Source organism: Lotus japonicus, chromosome 6 (assembly GCF_012489685.1).
Source record: "Lotus japonicus ecotype B-129 chromosome 6, LjGifu_v1.2".
Taxonomy (NCBI): domain Eukaryota; kingdom Viridiplantae; phylum Streptophyta; class Magnoliopsida; order Fabales; family Fabaceae; genus Lotus; species Lotus japonicus.
Window position 1 is genome coordinate 58390491 of NC_080046.1, and position 15643 is coordinate 58406133.

At 34.8% G+C, this 15643-nt stretch overlaps 3 protein-coding genes across 3 annotated transcripts; all 3 read right to left on the reverse strand.

The window, feature by feature from the left end:
- Window position 1: 1 nt before the first annotated feature.
- Window positions 2-2274, reverse strand: LOC130722714 (accelerated cell death 11-like). The gene is made up of 4 exons (XM_057573536.1): window positions 1764-2274; window positions 1449-1621; window positions 451-596; window positions 2-211 (listed from the first exon to the last, which is right to left on the reverse strand). The coding sequence occupies exons 1-4, from the start codon at window positions 2109-2111 to the stop codon at window positions 105-107; spliced, it is 774 nt and encodes a 257-aa protein (XP_057429519.1). The 5' UTR covers window positions 2112-2274; the 3' UTR covers window positions 2-104.
- A 344-nt stretch (window positions 2275-2618) lies between these two features.
- On the reverse strand, window positions 2619-7759 carry LOC130722712 (histidinol dehydrogenase, chloroplastic-like). The gene is made up of 13 exons (XM_057573533.1): window positions 7494-7759; window positions 7345-7397; window positions 6860-6932; window positions 6609-6710; window positions 6088-6189; window positions 5896-5967; window positions 5761-5823; window positions 5596-5637; window positions 4893-4952; window positions 4680-4790; window positions 3930-4100; window positions 3249-3339; window positions 2619-3065 (listed from the first exon to the last, which is right to left on the reverse strand). The coding sequence occupies exons 1-13, from the start codon at window positions 7698-7700 to the stop codon at window positions 2788-2790; spliced, it is 1425 nt and encodes a 474-aa protein (XP_057429516.1). The 5' UTR covers window positions 7701-7759; the 3' UTR covers window positions 2619-2787.
- A 1497-nt stretch (window positions 7760-9256) lies between these two features.
- Window positions 9257-12733, reverse strand: LOC130726846 (protein POLLENLESS 3). The gene is made up of 6 exons (XM_057578164.1): window positions 12311-12733; window positions 11941-12153; window positions 10909-11057; window positions 10749-10817; window positions 9983-10659; window positions 9257-9892 (listed from the first exon to the last, which is right to left on the reverse strand). The coding sequence occupies exons 1-6, from the start codon at window positions 12518-12520 to the stop codon at window positions 9489-9491; spliced, it is 1722 nt and encodes a 573-aa protein (XP_057434147.1). The 5' UTR covers window positions 12521-12733; the 3' UTR covers window positions 9257-9488.
- Between the last annotated feature and the right edge of the window lie 2910 nt (window positions 12734-15643).

Consider the following 15643-nt stretch of genomic DNA (forward strand, 5'->3'; position numbering starts at 1 on the left):
GTAGCATATAGGACCATCTCATTTTATTTCTTGTAAAACATCAATGAACCTCTCATAAACTCAATAGAGGATTATATTGCATAAAACAGAGTACAACACAAGGTTTACCAATCTATGCCCAATTCTCTGTCAAGAAAGATCTTCTCGATGTATCGGAGTAGGGGTGGGGATGCCAATATGTAAGTTTGCATTAGGACCCTTGCTTCAGACTCTGGGGCAGAAGACATTAAATAACATTGTTAAACCTATGATATTCATATGCTAACTTGCTTAGTATTGAGGATTGATAAAATTCTGAATGTAAAGTTTTTTGAGAGAAAAATGTGAGGTACTTAACATGCTGTAAACCTCTTAAAACATTTCAAGCACTTCAAGCAACTGCAATTATAAGTTGAAATCACTTTTTCACTTCAAGTATCTAGAATATAATGGATGTGGTGCTGTAATTACCATCTTCATTAAGTTTTCTATACATCTGCTGCTTTGTAGGGAGGTAATGTAACCTTACATCAACGGCCTTTCTGAGAGCCCAACCATGATGTGAATTAAATATTTGTGTATAAGCCTTCGAAACTGCATCCCTGATGGAATTCCCCCTGCCAAGAAACACATAGAAGCTGAATTTACTATCACTGCCATGTACCAACACTCTGGTTCTTACTTATGCATAAGACCCATTTGCTTAACATATGTAAACAATTATTTGTTGATTTAAATATGTATCCTCTAACACTCTTTAGTCTTTAGCATAGAGATTGATGATGTTAGATGTGACATTGATGTGATGTGATACAAAGAGAACGATGGAGAGAAAAATAAGTGTATGTGAGGTGTCTGTATTATTACTATGGATAATGACGATTTAAGTTTCTATGCATAATAATTATGAAAAATGAACCTAAACTTTAACCAAAAAAATATCTTAAAACAACCATATTATTGAAGTTGACACTAGTGGTCAACCGGCCAGGCGGCCACTTTAATCAAAATTTCTAAGTGCGTCCTTTTCCTTGTCTTCCATTTCCCACTTTTATTTCATTTTCATTCCTCTAATCATTATTGCCTAGCTCTAGTCTTCAAAGCATTGAAGCATGATGCTTTCGATATCTTCTATCATAACATAATTACATAAACAAAGAAAGAATGAAAGAATGAAAGAAAGAAAAAAGAAGTGCAAGCTCTAAGTGGTGGGGGTTATTAATAACTCACTACATGGGTTGTCTAATTTAGACTAATAGGAATACTCACAAAAAATAAAAGTAAAAATTTGTAAAATTCTCTAATTTAAATATTAGTCCACGGAGAAGAAAATAAATAACTCAATCAGTAGATTGAGAACCTCATAGTACATACATACGAATGTTTGATTTAACCTAACTTTAGTACACATAAAGATAACATTAATCTTGCATGCATAATTCAACGGACGAAGGGGAAAATGTACACACTCAGTAAGTAGAACTTGCTCCATGAGGACCCTGAGAAAGTCAAGTCCTCGTTTGATTTTGAGAAGATTTCTGGAATGACTCCCTTGTGTTCTCACTGAATTAGTTTGCACGTCCTGATCCACCATAGATGGTAATGTAAGGAAGGACTTTGATGCCTCTGCTATATCATTAACCTGCATGCGTGTGTACACTAATTATTATGAAGGAAAATGATTTGTAGACATTCGCATATGTAGTACAAACACTCAAACAGACATCCATAGTGAAAATGAAAAGAAAAATGAGAAGTAGCGGATCTGATATATTATACAGTACCTTGGTAACATAATCCATCTCTATGAACTTGAAGTTGAAGCCTATGCTACCAAAAAGGGGAGTCACGAAAGAACACGCGCGTGAGAAAGCAGCAACCTCGACATCAGAGCGGTCGCCGGAGCTGATAACGTTGGCTAGCTCTTTGAACGCTTCAGCGATTTTCAGAAGAGGCCTTTCATTAATGGTGGTGGAAGGTCCATTTCTTCTTCTACTTGATATCTCATCCTCCTCCTCAGGTGCCAATTGCAGCTGTTCCTTGCTGCATGCACTTGCGCAGAAGCACGTGAGAAGAACACCACCAAATTTTCTCTGACGGTGAAGTTGTTCACCTGCTGCAGCCTCAGCCATGGAAGAATAATATCTTCCTTCTCTTTATTTTCCTTATATTATATGGTGCCCCTCACTTCATCCTTCACGTGAATCTCGTACTTGTATTGTTTTGTAGTGAAGCATATAGAACAGAATACACGGAATGCAAAAAGTGACAAATTTTGAATGGTGTGTGTAACTAGACTAACAATAGTCATGGATGACTTTGAATTGAAGGTCCCATTTTCTTTTCTCATTTGGTATTGGAAGGAGACACCCACTTTCTGTTTGGAAAACCGTATGCGTATGGTGGACGTTATCACAAGTTAGGAAAACCCAAATGTGAAAATAAGATGTAAGAAAAGATGAGTGTGAATATAAAATGGAAGCGGAATTGCATTGCCACAAGAACTGGTCCAAGTTGGTGGGTACTTCCTAGTGATGGAAACAGTCATAGGGGGGCCACAGTTAATGGAAGATTCTATGGAAATAAGAGTGACTTTAATAAATTATTACACCCTATGCATAGGAAGTTTAGATTAGATCTAACCAAAGATCAATCAATTGGACATTAACATTATTATTATAGTAAAAATGCAATTATTGTTACATAGATGTAAAATGGCAACATTTAAGTTACAAATGCTACATAAACATAGCCAATAGTTAAGAGCTAGCATCTTGCAGAAGATATAGAGAACAATGGATTGATTCATCATCTCTGAACCTGCCTGGCTTCTATGTCCTGAAGTCTCAAGGTAACAGCTCTCTTGTGGGCTTCAAGACCTTCAACATCAGCCATGGTTGCTACAAATGGCCCAAGCCTTCTTAGACCTTCCTCTGTGAGAGACTGCACTGTTATGTACTTCAGGAATGAGTCCAATGACACCCCACTATACATTCTTGCATATCCATATGTAGGAAGGACATGGTTTGTCCCACTTGCATAATCACCAACACTCTCAGGTGTCCACTGCCCTAAAAACACAGAACCTGCAGAGGCATTTGGAAGACATTAAAATCTAGGGTCGTAGAATTGCCATTACAATTTACAGGTACAAAATGTGGCTATCTAACAGGAATTGGACCATGTCAGAGATTGCAGAAATGAGAGCTTACATTTGAAAAATAAATTAAAAATGGAGCAACTAGATGAAAATCTATAGGCTATACTACCTGCATTCTCAATAAAACTCTCCCACTTCTCTGCATCCTTCACGTTGATAATTAGATGCTCAGGTGCATATAAGTTTGAGAAAGTAATGGCCTGGAAGATGGAAAAGTAACATTTACTTCTGAAACTCCAATAAAGATGTTGATAAATTGAGACTTAACAAGCTAGAGGAGAAGTAGGACTCAAGTTTAAACAATTAATTGTTTCAAAAAATAAACATTAAACTGACAGATAATTTCAGGCTGAATTCTAAATTCTTCCAAAGAAAGCCATGAACTCTGAATTTCTGGCATATCAAGAGAAAACCCTAACATTCAAACTTCATAAATATTACATGAGTTGATACATGTAATATTCCATACATGTGTTTCTTAGGTTATTTTGCATGATTGGGCTGGGAGCCTGGGACTATCTTTGTTGTGCTGAGATTTATTTTTCAGTATAAATATAGACATAGGAAGACAAAGCGTTGAGTTAGTCGTTCCTAGCTATTCACATTCTTCTCTTGATATTTTTCTAACAATAAACTTATGTTATGTATAACACTATGCAACAAAGAGGCCTAACCGTCTGTATTATAGGTTCCAAAGGAAGTATTTTCCACTTTCCCCACCTACTGTTCTTATCTTGTAACTGTTTTTAGTGGGTATAATACAGCCAGAAACTCGGACAACAGTACTGACCTCAAGCATATCCCGTGCATGCACAATAAAACTGTGGCTCAGTGCCTTAGAGGCAAACTCGCCTCTTGGAAGACTCTGGCACTGCTTGCTGAGTTCCTCCTGTATTGCATTCAGGTCCACACCGTCTCCAGCAATAACAAGAACTACCTGACTATCAGGGCCATGCTCAGCCTGAAAATTGTAAATTTGTGGCATAGATATCAGCAATGTAAAAGAAAGTCAAAAAAAAAGTTAGGACTCAATCTGGAAGTGTGTTTGGGGGAATAAAAACGGGGTTTATTTGGGTCTTTGTCAGGTTTGGGCCTTGGGTTATTCTATGGAGGTCAAGCACTTAGGGTTCATTTGGGCTTTAATGTTGGTAGGTTTTCTGCCTTAGTGGAGAAAGGGTGTTCCAATTAGTGGTCTTTTTGCATGCAATGTCAATTAAGAGAACTCTGATCAGAATCAGATTCTAAACAAACAAAAGAAGAAATCCTTATGTGCACCATCTCCTTAGTTTATAAAGCTGATTTTTTTCTAGATATTAGTGATTAATCTTCAACTAATTCCATATTGATATGCCACACATTAATATTATGAATTTATCCTTTATTAAACTTTGGAAAACTAACAACATAACGTAGAAACTAGATATAGAAGCTAGATGATGTATAAATTACACTAGAGCGCGGGTTTGCTTCCTAACAGGGTTAAAGAGAAGCAGTGAATAATGTAAAGGAAAGGAAAGGAGCATCTTAAAACTCATTAAACCTGGGAAAGCAAATCAGCAGCTACATGAGAAGGAATTGCATTCTTGTCCGCAATAACCAAAACTTCAGATGGACCAGCTGGCATGTCAATTGAAACCATGGCTTCACTGTTCTGCAGAAGATTTTGAAAAAGTAAAGAAAGGAGGAAGAAGCTTAAGATTCAAAGTGTGAAATGTAATTAATATTTGGAGATTTCAATGTAAGATACACTTACTTGAAGTATCATTTTTGCAGCTGTGACATACTGGTTTCCAGGGCCAAAAATCTTTTCAACCTGCAAAAGTTTCAGTATATGATTGAAATTTATAGAAAAATATATGAATATAAGTACATTGATTCTTAGTTAGAAAAGTAAAGGTTACATCTTAATTCTTAAGTGCTGTTTTATCACCAGATTACATAATAAATTTAGGGTGTGTAAAGATTTTTTTTATAAAACAACAGCACTTCTAGCTTTTTTTAGACGCTACTCGACTACTCATTCTAGATTCTGATAAGAGCTCTAAAACTCCTTTCTCTGTGAGGTTTGCATTTTTTATAAAAATCTATATATTTATCCTAAAAAAATTGAAATATGTTTTTTAAAAAGCATACCCTTGTATCTAATTTCCTGCTTGAATATCAGAAAATTTCTTACATAACATCTTGGTCACCATGTATTCATCAGGCTCTGTGATTTATGTTACCATTAACCACAAATTGAGAATGCATGCATCAAGACATCTGGGGGGGGGGGATTCCAATAGCCATCAAGGGATGAGTTTCACTATATCTAATCATGAATTTGCAATGCAATTAGGGTTATGTTATGGTATACTAAAACAAAACAAAAAAATAACAACAAAGAGCTGTGAACTCAATAAGTACTAATAGAGAAGCCCCAACAAAAAAGATGAGTTAAATGAGAAGCTACCTACCTTTGGACAAGTTTCTGTTCCCCAAGCCATTGCAGATATGGCCTACGATGGAAGAAAATGTCATATCAACCAAAGATTAATATATAATAGAATGAAATTCATAAGGATATTAGATTCAAATTACAAAAAATGTTAAGGGGTAAAATATATCATCAGGTTTCAAACCTGCGCTCCTCCAGCTTTAAGAATGTGAGTGACCCCAGCCTTCTTTGCACAATAGAGTACCTCCTGCAGGAAAACATAGGTCAGAATAACAGAACAACATCGTAATTATAATTTTGATACAATATAGACAAATACCTTGCATGTAGTGCCATCCCGAGTTGGAGGATTGGCAAGAACAATAGTTTTACATCCAGCAATTTGTGCAGGCTGGTACACAACAAAATAAAAAAACTTCAGCTAAATCTGGAAAGACAAATATCAATATACACAATAAAACTGTAGGATATTGAACAACATAACAGCTACTTGAATATTTATTCAACTTACAACTGAAAGCATCAAGGCCGTTGAAGGTAACACAGCAGTTCCCCCTGGAACATAAAGACCCACGGAATTAATACTCCTAGCAACTCTCTTGCATTGGACTCCCTGAGATTTTCAGAAAACTATTGGATAACACTAAGACCGAGAACGAGCAAACATGAAGGCATGACATGACAATCAGATGGCATGGCATACATGTACAAATAGATGAATATTCGAAAACAGACTAATCAAGGAGAGGGAAACAAATCATCACAACTGGAACAGATAACCTATACATTTGATCTTTCTAGTATTATTTAACTATTCCTAGATAATGCTGCAATGACCTAGTGCTCCAATAGCAGTTTCACAAAAGCCTAACATAATACATATCTACAGCAATTAGCAATACTGATACTCTTCATATTTTGCCATTGAATACTTCAAAGTTTTACGTTTAAGTGTCAATTCACACTTGAACCATTAAGCCACTAGTTAGCCCATCTAACCTAGGCTAGAAGCAAGAATCAGCATTGACATACTTTCATGTTCTCAACACTTTTCTCAGTTGACTTCTGAGCAGCATGAAAGGCATAAATATTGCTGTAGGCGACATCAAAAGCTTCCTTAACAGGTGGATCAAGCTGCAAAAGGCAAAAACAAGAACCACATAGCGTCCGTCCAAATCAGTATCAACTATCAAGCACTCACTAAAATAAAAAAGGGGAATATAATAACAGCAAATAACTTCAACAATTGACAACAATAACTTTGCATATCCAAACAAATATACCACTGGGTCCGGGAGCTCCGAGACAACTTCAACTATCTTATCTAGCTCAACTTTGTCAAACCTTGAAGTATATCTACAAAAACACCAAGTTGAAGCTGAAGTTACACAATGAAGATATAAACTGCAACACAAAACAATTTAATCAAATAACGACTAAGGCCCCGTTTGGAAGAGCTTTTATTTGAGCTTATCTGATAGCATAAGCGCTTATGCCAGTGTTTGAGAGAGCTTATGCAAACAACTTATGGCCTACCATGTCATAAGCTGTTTTAAGCTTATTTTCATAAGCTACTTATGATAGCTTATGAAAAAGAGCTTATGCTTATATATAACTTATTTTCAATTTATTTCAATAAATTTTTTAAAATAGCTTATGAATAAGGGCTTATGTCATAAGCGCGCTTATGACCATAAGAGCTTAATTAAACTGTTTTCCCAAACGGTGCCTAAAATAAGAAGAGAGTAAAGAATTAAAAAGCAGCTACTCTTTCACTGCAGCATCCCCTCTTTGGTGAACATCATCAACAATGGGGTTAACCTGAAAAGACAAAAAGCATAAATTTTTAGAGTGAAAAACAAAACCCCATTTGAAAACAAAGAGAGAAAACATAATGGGGCGAATTGAATTACCCACCACACTGAAAATCGATGAGAAATCAATGCGAGGACGGGTTTTGAGGCTGAGAAGCTCAGAGTGAGAAAGGTTGGACAAACGGTAGGACTTGATGGAGCAGCGGACGCGGAAAGCGGTGGCGGAGAAGGGCCTCCTGGTGGTGGTGGTGGTGTTGAGGGGATGAAGGAAGCAACGGTTCCAGTTAGAAGCTGTAAGCGCAGACTCCATTGAAACACTCTTCTTTGCTCTTCTTCTCTTGCCAATAGACTTTTTTTCTTTTTCATAACCTAAACTTTTTATGTAATAAAATATTTTCTAATCAAATTTAATTTGATATAGACACATTCAAAGGTCACTAGTTTTCTTCTAATTACATCTTTCTTTCTTTTTTCGAGGTTAAACATGTATCATCAAAAGTCGATGACTATGAGATTAATCATTCGTCTACTGTTGGTACAAAGTTTTTTTCATTTGCAAGGGTTATAAATCGAACTTTCAACCACTTGCTTAACGACTAATTGCATCTTTCTATTACATAAATCTATATCAATGACATCTTTTTTATTTTCAGGATTTTCACTCAATTGAGTAGTAGAGTGTTTTAAAACATACTTTTTTAATTGATATATTTTGTTACATTTAACTTACTTAATTATATCGCTTATAAAAAAAACTTAATTATATATTTTTTCTTATATTTATAATATTATGAAGGTTATTTTTTTAAATTTAATTTTGTTCTATATTATTTGCACACAAAATTTCGGATATTTATAATAAAACTAGTTAATAAGGTAGTTAAAAAATTGAATAAAAATTTTCAAAAAATAAAAATTTCCCCAAAATATAAAACTTAATGGAGGAATTTTAGTAAAATTGTAAGGGTAAAGTATATAAACAATAAGCTATAAATTATAAGCTCAAACATTAGTTGAAATAGCTTTTTATAAACACTACATGGTAGTAAGGTTAATATATTATTTACTAAAAACTTTATTTTGGTCAAACAAACTTGCAAGTAGTCAAATAAGCTTTTAGCTGAAATAGCTAGCTAAACACTAACATTGAATAAGCTACTTTTCACACACTACATGCTAGTAAGATGAACATATTTACTAAAAACTTCACTTTGGTCAAACAAGCTTGCCAAGTATTCAAATAAGCTTTTAGTTGAATTAGCTAGCTAAACACTATTAGGACATTGAATAAGCTACTTTTCACACACTGCATGCTAGTAAGATAAACATATTTACTAAAAACTTTACTTTGGCCCAACAAACTTGCAAGTAGTCAAATAAGCTTTTATCTGAAATAGCTGCCTAAACACTATTAGGACATTGAATAAGCTACTTTTCACTTTTGTTATAAGAGTTTTCAATTTTTAATACATTCTATTTACCAGTATGTCAAAATTAACATACATCTGAGAACCAATATTCTCTAGGACTCTGAAGTTTTTCCATATCTTTGAGGAAGCAGAAGAAGTTAAACTAATTAACAAATGCCAACCATGATACTGTAAATTAAGCCTACAAGACTTAACCGTGTAACAGTGTGATCCGTCTCCATCCATAAGCACATTTGTTCACTGCTAGAGGCAAATAATTTGTTCACCACTTCATACATTCTGCTGTACTATGTCAATCAATATTTGATAACTGTAACAACTTAGGACCAACATGTCCTGACAGGAACCAATAGAAGTATATTCTTTTGCTTTGAAACTATTCAAGTTGAAGCACAATCTGTGAGTATAAAGCACCAACCAAACTGAGAACTTCAAGTTTCAATACAACTGATAAAAGTTATTTTACAGTATAGGAACATGAGTATGGATTTACAAAGGTTGTTTTTGCAAATAAAAAAATGATTAAGAATGAAAGAATCCGCTAACTAATCAGCAAAATGCCTTATATAAAAGCTAGCCATGGTCCTATAATGAAGCCAATAAAGCCTTAACAGTGCAACAGTTGGATCCTTCTCAATCCACAAGGACATTTGTTCACTGCTAAAGGGTCATGGGGTTTCAGGGTGAAGAGCGATATCCTTGAAAACCTGCAGCCTGTTGTTCCTTGGTGGTTTCTTCTCCTCAGACAATGATGAATCCCTTTCCTTTGCCAGTTCAGGATTGAAACACAGAGAGCGCCTTACTGCTGGCTTCCTTGACAAAATTACAGTGCCGGATCCATGATGTCCATCTTTCAAGTCCATGGACTCAAGCTTTTTGCTTATACATTTGGTCTCGCTAAGCGGCCAAGGACGTTGAAAGACTATGTTTGAGTTCTCATTTTCTTTATTAAACACTTGAGCACCTTCCTGACCATCAAATCTAGTATATCCCCCAAAGAAGTCATGCCCTTCATTTTGTTCTTCTTCTACTATGTCTGCCCAGCTCTTCTTCTCCACTGGTTTTATGCTTCCTGAGGCAAGTTCATGCAGATTAATCAAAGAGCTGTTCAATTGACAAAAAGGATAACAGCACAATTTGATAGAGATTTCAGAACACTTACTTTGGTCTGTGCCAATAGAACTTGCAAATTGATTGGCACCATTCACAACCATGTCATTTGATTCTACAGCAAATTTGTCCTCTTTAAACTTTCTATCTGTTTCTGTATTGGAGTAAGTGTATAGTCCAGAACCAATAGCTGTTTTATCTTCACGCTTTACCATTGTCCTCGCATTCCACTTTCCATTGGCAGGTAAAGACAAATTATTTTGTGTAGAAGGAATCCCAAATGAAGGTTTTGGATCTGAATGGACATCTCCCCAAGTTTCCCTTTGAGGTCCATTATTGAAGCCCCATGAACATTTTTTTGTGTTTGTGTAAGGAACCTTCAGGTCTCTTCTTGCTGGTTCAGGGGACTCGTACAATCTCCTCCTGGCATTAGATACTTCCCCCTCAGATGTCACAGACCAATTTTGTGTCCTACTTTGAACCATGTCAGAGCTCTTTCCACTCAAGTTACTTAGTGGAGAGCACTGTGACGATGACGACTCCATATCCATCAGCATTTGCGAAGCGCGTTCAAAAGATTTAGCGCATGAATCATCCATCTTTCTATGTTTAGAAGCGGTGGTTACAGCCTGGAGCAGAAATTTTGCTTCTGTAATCCTGTTCGTTTGCATCAAACAGATTGCCAAATTGCACTGTTTGTTCCTATCAACCTCAAAAGACAGTGCTTTTCTGGACAAACAAAAATATAGAAGTATTACTTTACTATTCAAAGAAAAATAAAATATCAAATTGCAAATCACTTCATCTAAAAAGGTAACCTATAATGTTCTTCAGCAGCTTTATAGTCACCTTTCTGCAAGTAAGCCCAAGCCAAGTTCCCCAGTATCCTACATTGATAGAGACAGAGAGAGGTTCAATGTCAAGTAAGGGTACAAGGCCTATAAACTTGACCAAAGAGCATGGATGAAAAATATGTACCGTGATATCTCTTGCTCAGCAGTTACATGAATCTTCTTCCCTTGTGATCTTGCTTGTTTGGTTGTCCTCCCCACAAAAGTGACACCATCTTCAATTTGCTTCAACTTGTGATGAAGCATGGAAATCTCTTCATCAACCCTTCCTGACCTCTGTACCAACATACACATAAGCTGTTAAACACATGATTCTAAAATCCTTTAGCAGTCAATTCAGCTGCAAACCAAGATTTGTAATGCAATGCAAATGAAAATTCACAACATCATAGCCATTTAAATCCTTTCTCCAAACTGTTTCCTACTTATTACTTAATGATACAAATTCCACATTCTTACGAGGACAAGTCTACTATGTCACATTTACTAATAAGGGTCTATCTAGCGCCTCATTATGTTGCAAACAGGTATGAAACTAGAAAAAAATGTTAATCTGTCCAGATTATTAAATACGGGCCTAGCCTCAAGATCATTCAAGTGCATGTAAATGATGATTCTTGCAGAAGTGTTCATCTTCCCAGGTTGTTCGATAAGGGCCTAGCCTCAAGATCATTTAAGTGCATGCAAATGATGGAAAACAGTCTAAAATCCTTCAGCAGTCAAATTCGGATGGAAAACAAGATTTGTGATAAAAGTCCTACAATGCAAATGAGAATTCACAACATGATAGCCATTTGAATCCTTTCTCCAAATTGTTTCCTACTTATTACTTAAAGATACAAATTCCACATTCTTATGAGTACAATTCTACTATGTCACATTCACATTCATTAATAAGGGTCTAACTAGCCTCATTTTTTTGCAAACAAATATGATTCCAGCAAGAAATGTTAATCTGTCCAGGTTATTCAATAAGGGCCTAACCTCAAAATCATTCAAGTGCATGTGTAAATGATGATTCATGCAGAAATGTTAATTTTCCCAGGTTGTTAAATAATGGCCTAGCCTCAAGATTATTCAAATTCATTTAAATGAAATCAATTCACTAAATTAATGAATGGTAACACCTGCAACATGTAAAAGAGAATTGAATTCTCACCTTGTAGAGTTCAACCAAGATGTTGTCTAGGGATTCCTGGGAATCAGGAGGGCACAGATGCCGGAATGATTTAATAGCTTCGATTGCCTCATCAGAACGGTTCAGTTGCTTCATGACTAAGGCCATATCCTTCAAAGCACTCTCCACACGGTCCCCAGCATTGATTGCAGCCCAGAACAGTGAAATGGCTTTCCCAGGATCCTTATCCACCAACTGCAATTGAACCATTCAGAATCAACATCATTGCACAAACCCCATTAACAAAGTAAAACTGATAAAAATCACAAGAAACTTCAAGAACTGAAGCAAGAAAAGTGACACAAGAGAAAAAATTCAAAAAGAAAGAAAAGGGTATTAGGAGAAAAGTTACCTGAACCTGCTTGGCTTTAACATAGGGAGAATCACCAGCAGGAACCTTGTGAATCACATGATAAGGATCATCTTTGTTCGGTGATGATCTCTTTCTCTCTGAAAGCGGCATCATGATGGGAGAGCGTGAAGGCGTCGACCTCCACGAAGAAAGCCGCGGCGGCGGTGGCGTCATGAAGCACCTTGCCGGAGAGTTTCTTTCAAATGGCATTGTGTGATGAAGAAGATTTCAACCAGAAATTGACACTGTGATTTTTCAATGAAACTCGTCTTCTTCTTCTTCTTCTTCTTCTTCGTTCTTGTGTGAATTATCTGAACTGTTTGAAGCGTTGGAAGATGAAAGAGAGAGAGAGGGTTGAAGAGAAGAGAGGAGAAGAGAACACACACACTCGCGAGCAATGAGTGGTGCAATACTGCAATGCAATGATCGAAGGTGAAGATGGAAAAGAAATTTGGAAAAGAAACTAGCCGTTTTATAATTACTAGCCGTTGGAGTTATTGGGCCACAGCTTGCATTGGGGGGACCCATATTGGATTTGGGCTTAACATTCTAGCCCAAAATGAATAGCTTCCCACAATAATCTTATGTTATACTTATATATATTATTTCCGAAACCAAAATGTGACAACTCCGACAGGTGTCACCATCTCATTATATGTCTTTCAGTATTTACTTATAAGTTTTCTTTCTCATACTATAGTTAGTAGGTAGATGATGTTATATTTATATTTTCGAATTTTTTAGTAATTTAAATATTAAATAATTACATATTTTCAAAAAGAGTTAATGTATTAGTATTGCATTTAATATTTATTAATAACATTAGAATAGTTAATAAAAATAAATTTTGATTTTTTTTTAAAATAACTACTGCATTAATTTGATATTTAATATTTTTAATGACATCAAAATAATTAATAAAAGTCAATTGTGACCTTTCTATGATTAATTAAGATGTATGTTGACAAAGTATTTTTTTTATGATTATGGTTATTTTTTATATAAAATAATAATAAAAATGAATGTAATATGTTACGTTCAAAACTATATCAAATATGTCATAAAAAATTGATATCAAATAGCTTTAAATAATTGATTTGTTATTTTATGTTTTTCATATGTACATCTAGAAGATTAAATTGTTTTGGCATATTGATTCAGAACATAACAAATTAGAAAAAAAAGAATTAGAATGTAACTAGAATTAGAAAAAAAAAAAAGTGATATACGTATTAAAAAAATGAGAGAGAAAATATGAAAATGTATGATGTATGCCGACAAAATACTCTTATTCCATTTGTGCATAGTGCGAGATTAAATACTAATAATCAGTATAATCAGATTAAATTTTCCAAATACCCATGCTTTTATTTTTTGAATTTTTCTTGTATTACTAATAAAATATTATCATGAATTAAATAAGTTCTCTTAAATATTTTTATTTTTACTTTTATTTAGGTGGATTCATTTACTTTAAGAGTAACTCAAAAATTAATATTCTTGAAAACCGTTGCATGTTGCATGTCAGGCAGGAGATGTGCATCATCTACCATTTATTCAAAATGTTGTCCATTGATCTTTTTTGAACTTTTTAAATTTAATTTTAAATGTAAGTTCATTATTTTATCTTATAAATCATTATGTCATTACTGTTTTATGGTAAAATGAAAGTTGAATTAAAAAATTATCGGGAGAATGTTCCACAAGGCCACAAAGAGCTAACTATAATACAATAAGAAAAATTAGTCATGACATGAGCTACATTATTGACACCCCTATGAACATGCGAAAAGAAATAGGAAAAAATTATCTGCCAAATTAGCAATTTCAGCTAAAGTGAGACTTAGATTGTGCAATTCTCTCTTCATCATTATACTCACTTATTTTTAACAAATACACAGGTAAAGTGTTAATATTATATATATATATGGTTCATCATTATTTTCACTTATTTTTAAAATAACCTATTAACCGACAACTTTAGGAGTTCATTAATAATCTAAATTTATAGCTTCAATATTCATTTTGTAAAATTTATACTTGTTCAAATTATTTTACTTCTTAAATATTCGGATAATCATTTGAATTTTTAATTAATGGTTTTTATTTTTTAATAAGTTATATTTTGATTTTCTATTGAAAAAAGTTAAATTTTCACTAACTAATTTGCGGGTAACGGACATGGGTACGGACATTTAAGTTGATATCTATGTAAGTATGGAAACGGGTGCGAGTACTTTTTGAAAACGTGGGTGTGAGAATGAGTACTATAATACCATACTAAATTTTGTTTTGAAGACGACTTTGCACATAGGTGAGAGAGCATTCAAATTCAATTTCAAATTCTATAAAAGAAATTCACCATAAGCAAATAGTACATGCACTTTTGAATTTTGAACCTCCAAGAATCTGATTTTTGAACCTTCTCATTCCCAACTCATAAGTCTTCCAGTTCTTAACAATGGAGGTGTCTTACGAGATCGCAGCTAACTTGTGAGTTAAATAAGGTCGACTAGACTGAGGTCTGTTCGAGCTATATTTTTACCAACCCAACCTGTCCTCAAGTCGAGTTAGTTTGGACTGGTTCGCGGGATGGAACCCAAATTGACATCTCAATGATTAATGACTAGTGTATTTTTTATTTTTTTGAAGTGTATGAGTATTAACTTAAGTTTAAATTTTGGCCAAGACTATTTGTACCCTACTACCCTCCCTATTTACTATCCACACCATCCCCTTATTTTTGTAATCCCAAAAATACCCCCAACATAGAAAACATGCAAAGTAGTAAAAAAAAAACTCTCCCAACCTCGCCTTCTTCTTCCTTCTTCCTCTTCCTCTTCCACTCTCATCTTTCCCATCCCTATTTCATCTTCTAAATCAATACATCACACACCTTAGAGGTATTTGAAGCTCCAAATTAGTGTAGAAGATAAGTGGGTGAGATCAAGAGAAGAATAGAAGCTCAAAAAAATATGTGTGATTTTGGAATTTTTTTTTCTTCTGTTTTTCGCGTAAATCTGGGTAGAATATATGAGTTCTAGTTCGTTCCGCCATTTAAACTGCGGACGTTTTGTCGCTACCGCAACTTAAATGACGGTAACGTCCGCTAACTTAGTTGCGGTAACGTCCGCAATCTAAGTAGCGGTAGCGTCCGCTATTTAAGTAGCGGTAGCTTCCGCTATCTAAGTAGCGGAGGTTACCGTAATTTAAATTACGAATTGTGTTTCAGATTCTGGTTTTGGTGTTTGACTTGGTGAAGTTAGTTGCCTATTAGGAGCATTATGGCAACTGGAACTTCTGATGAGGTTGATAATGAACATGATGGCCGAG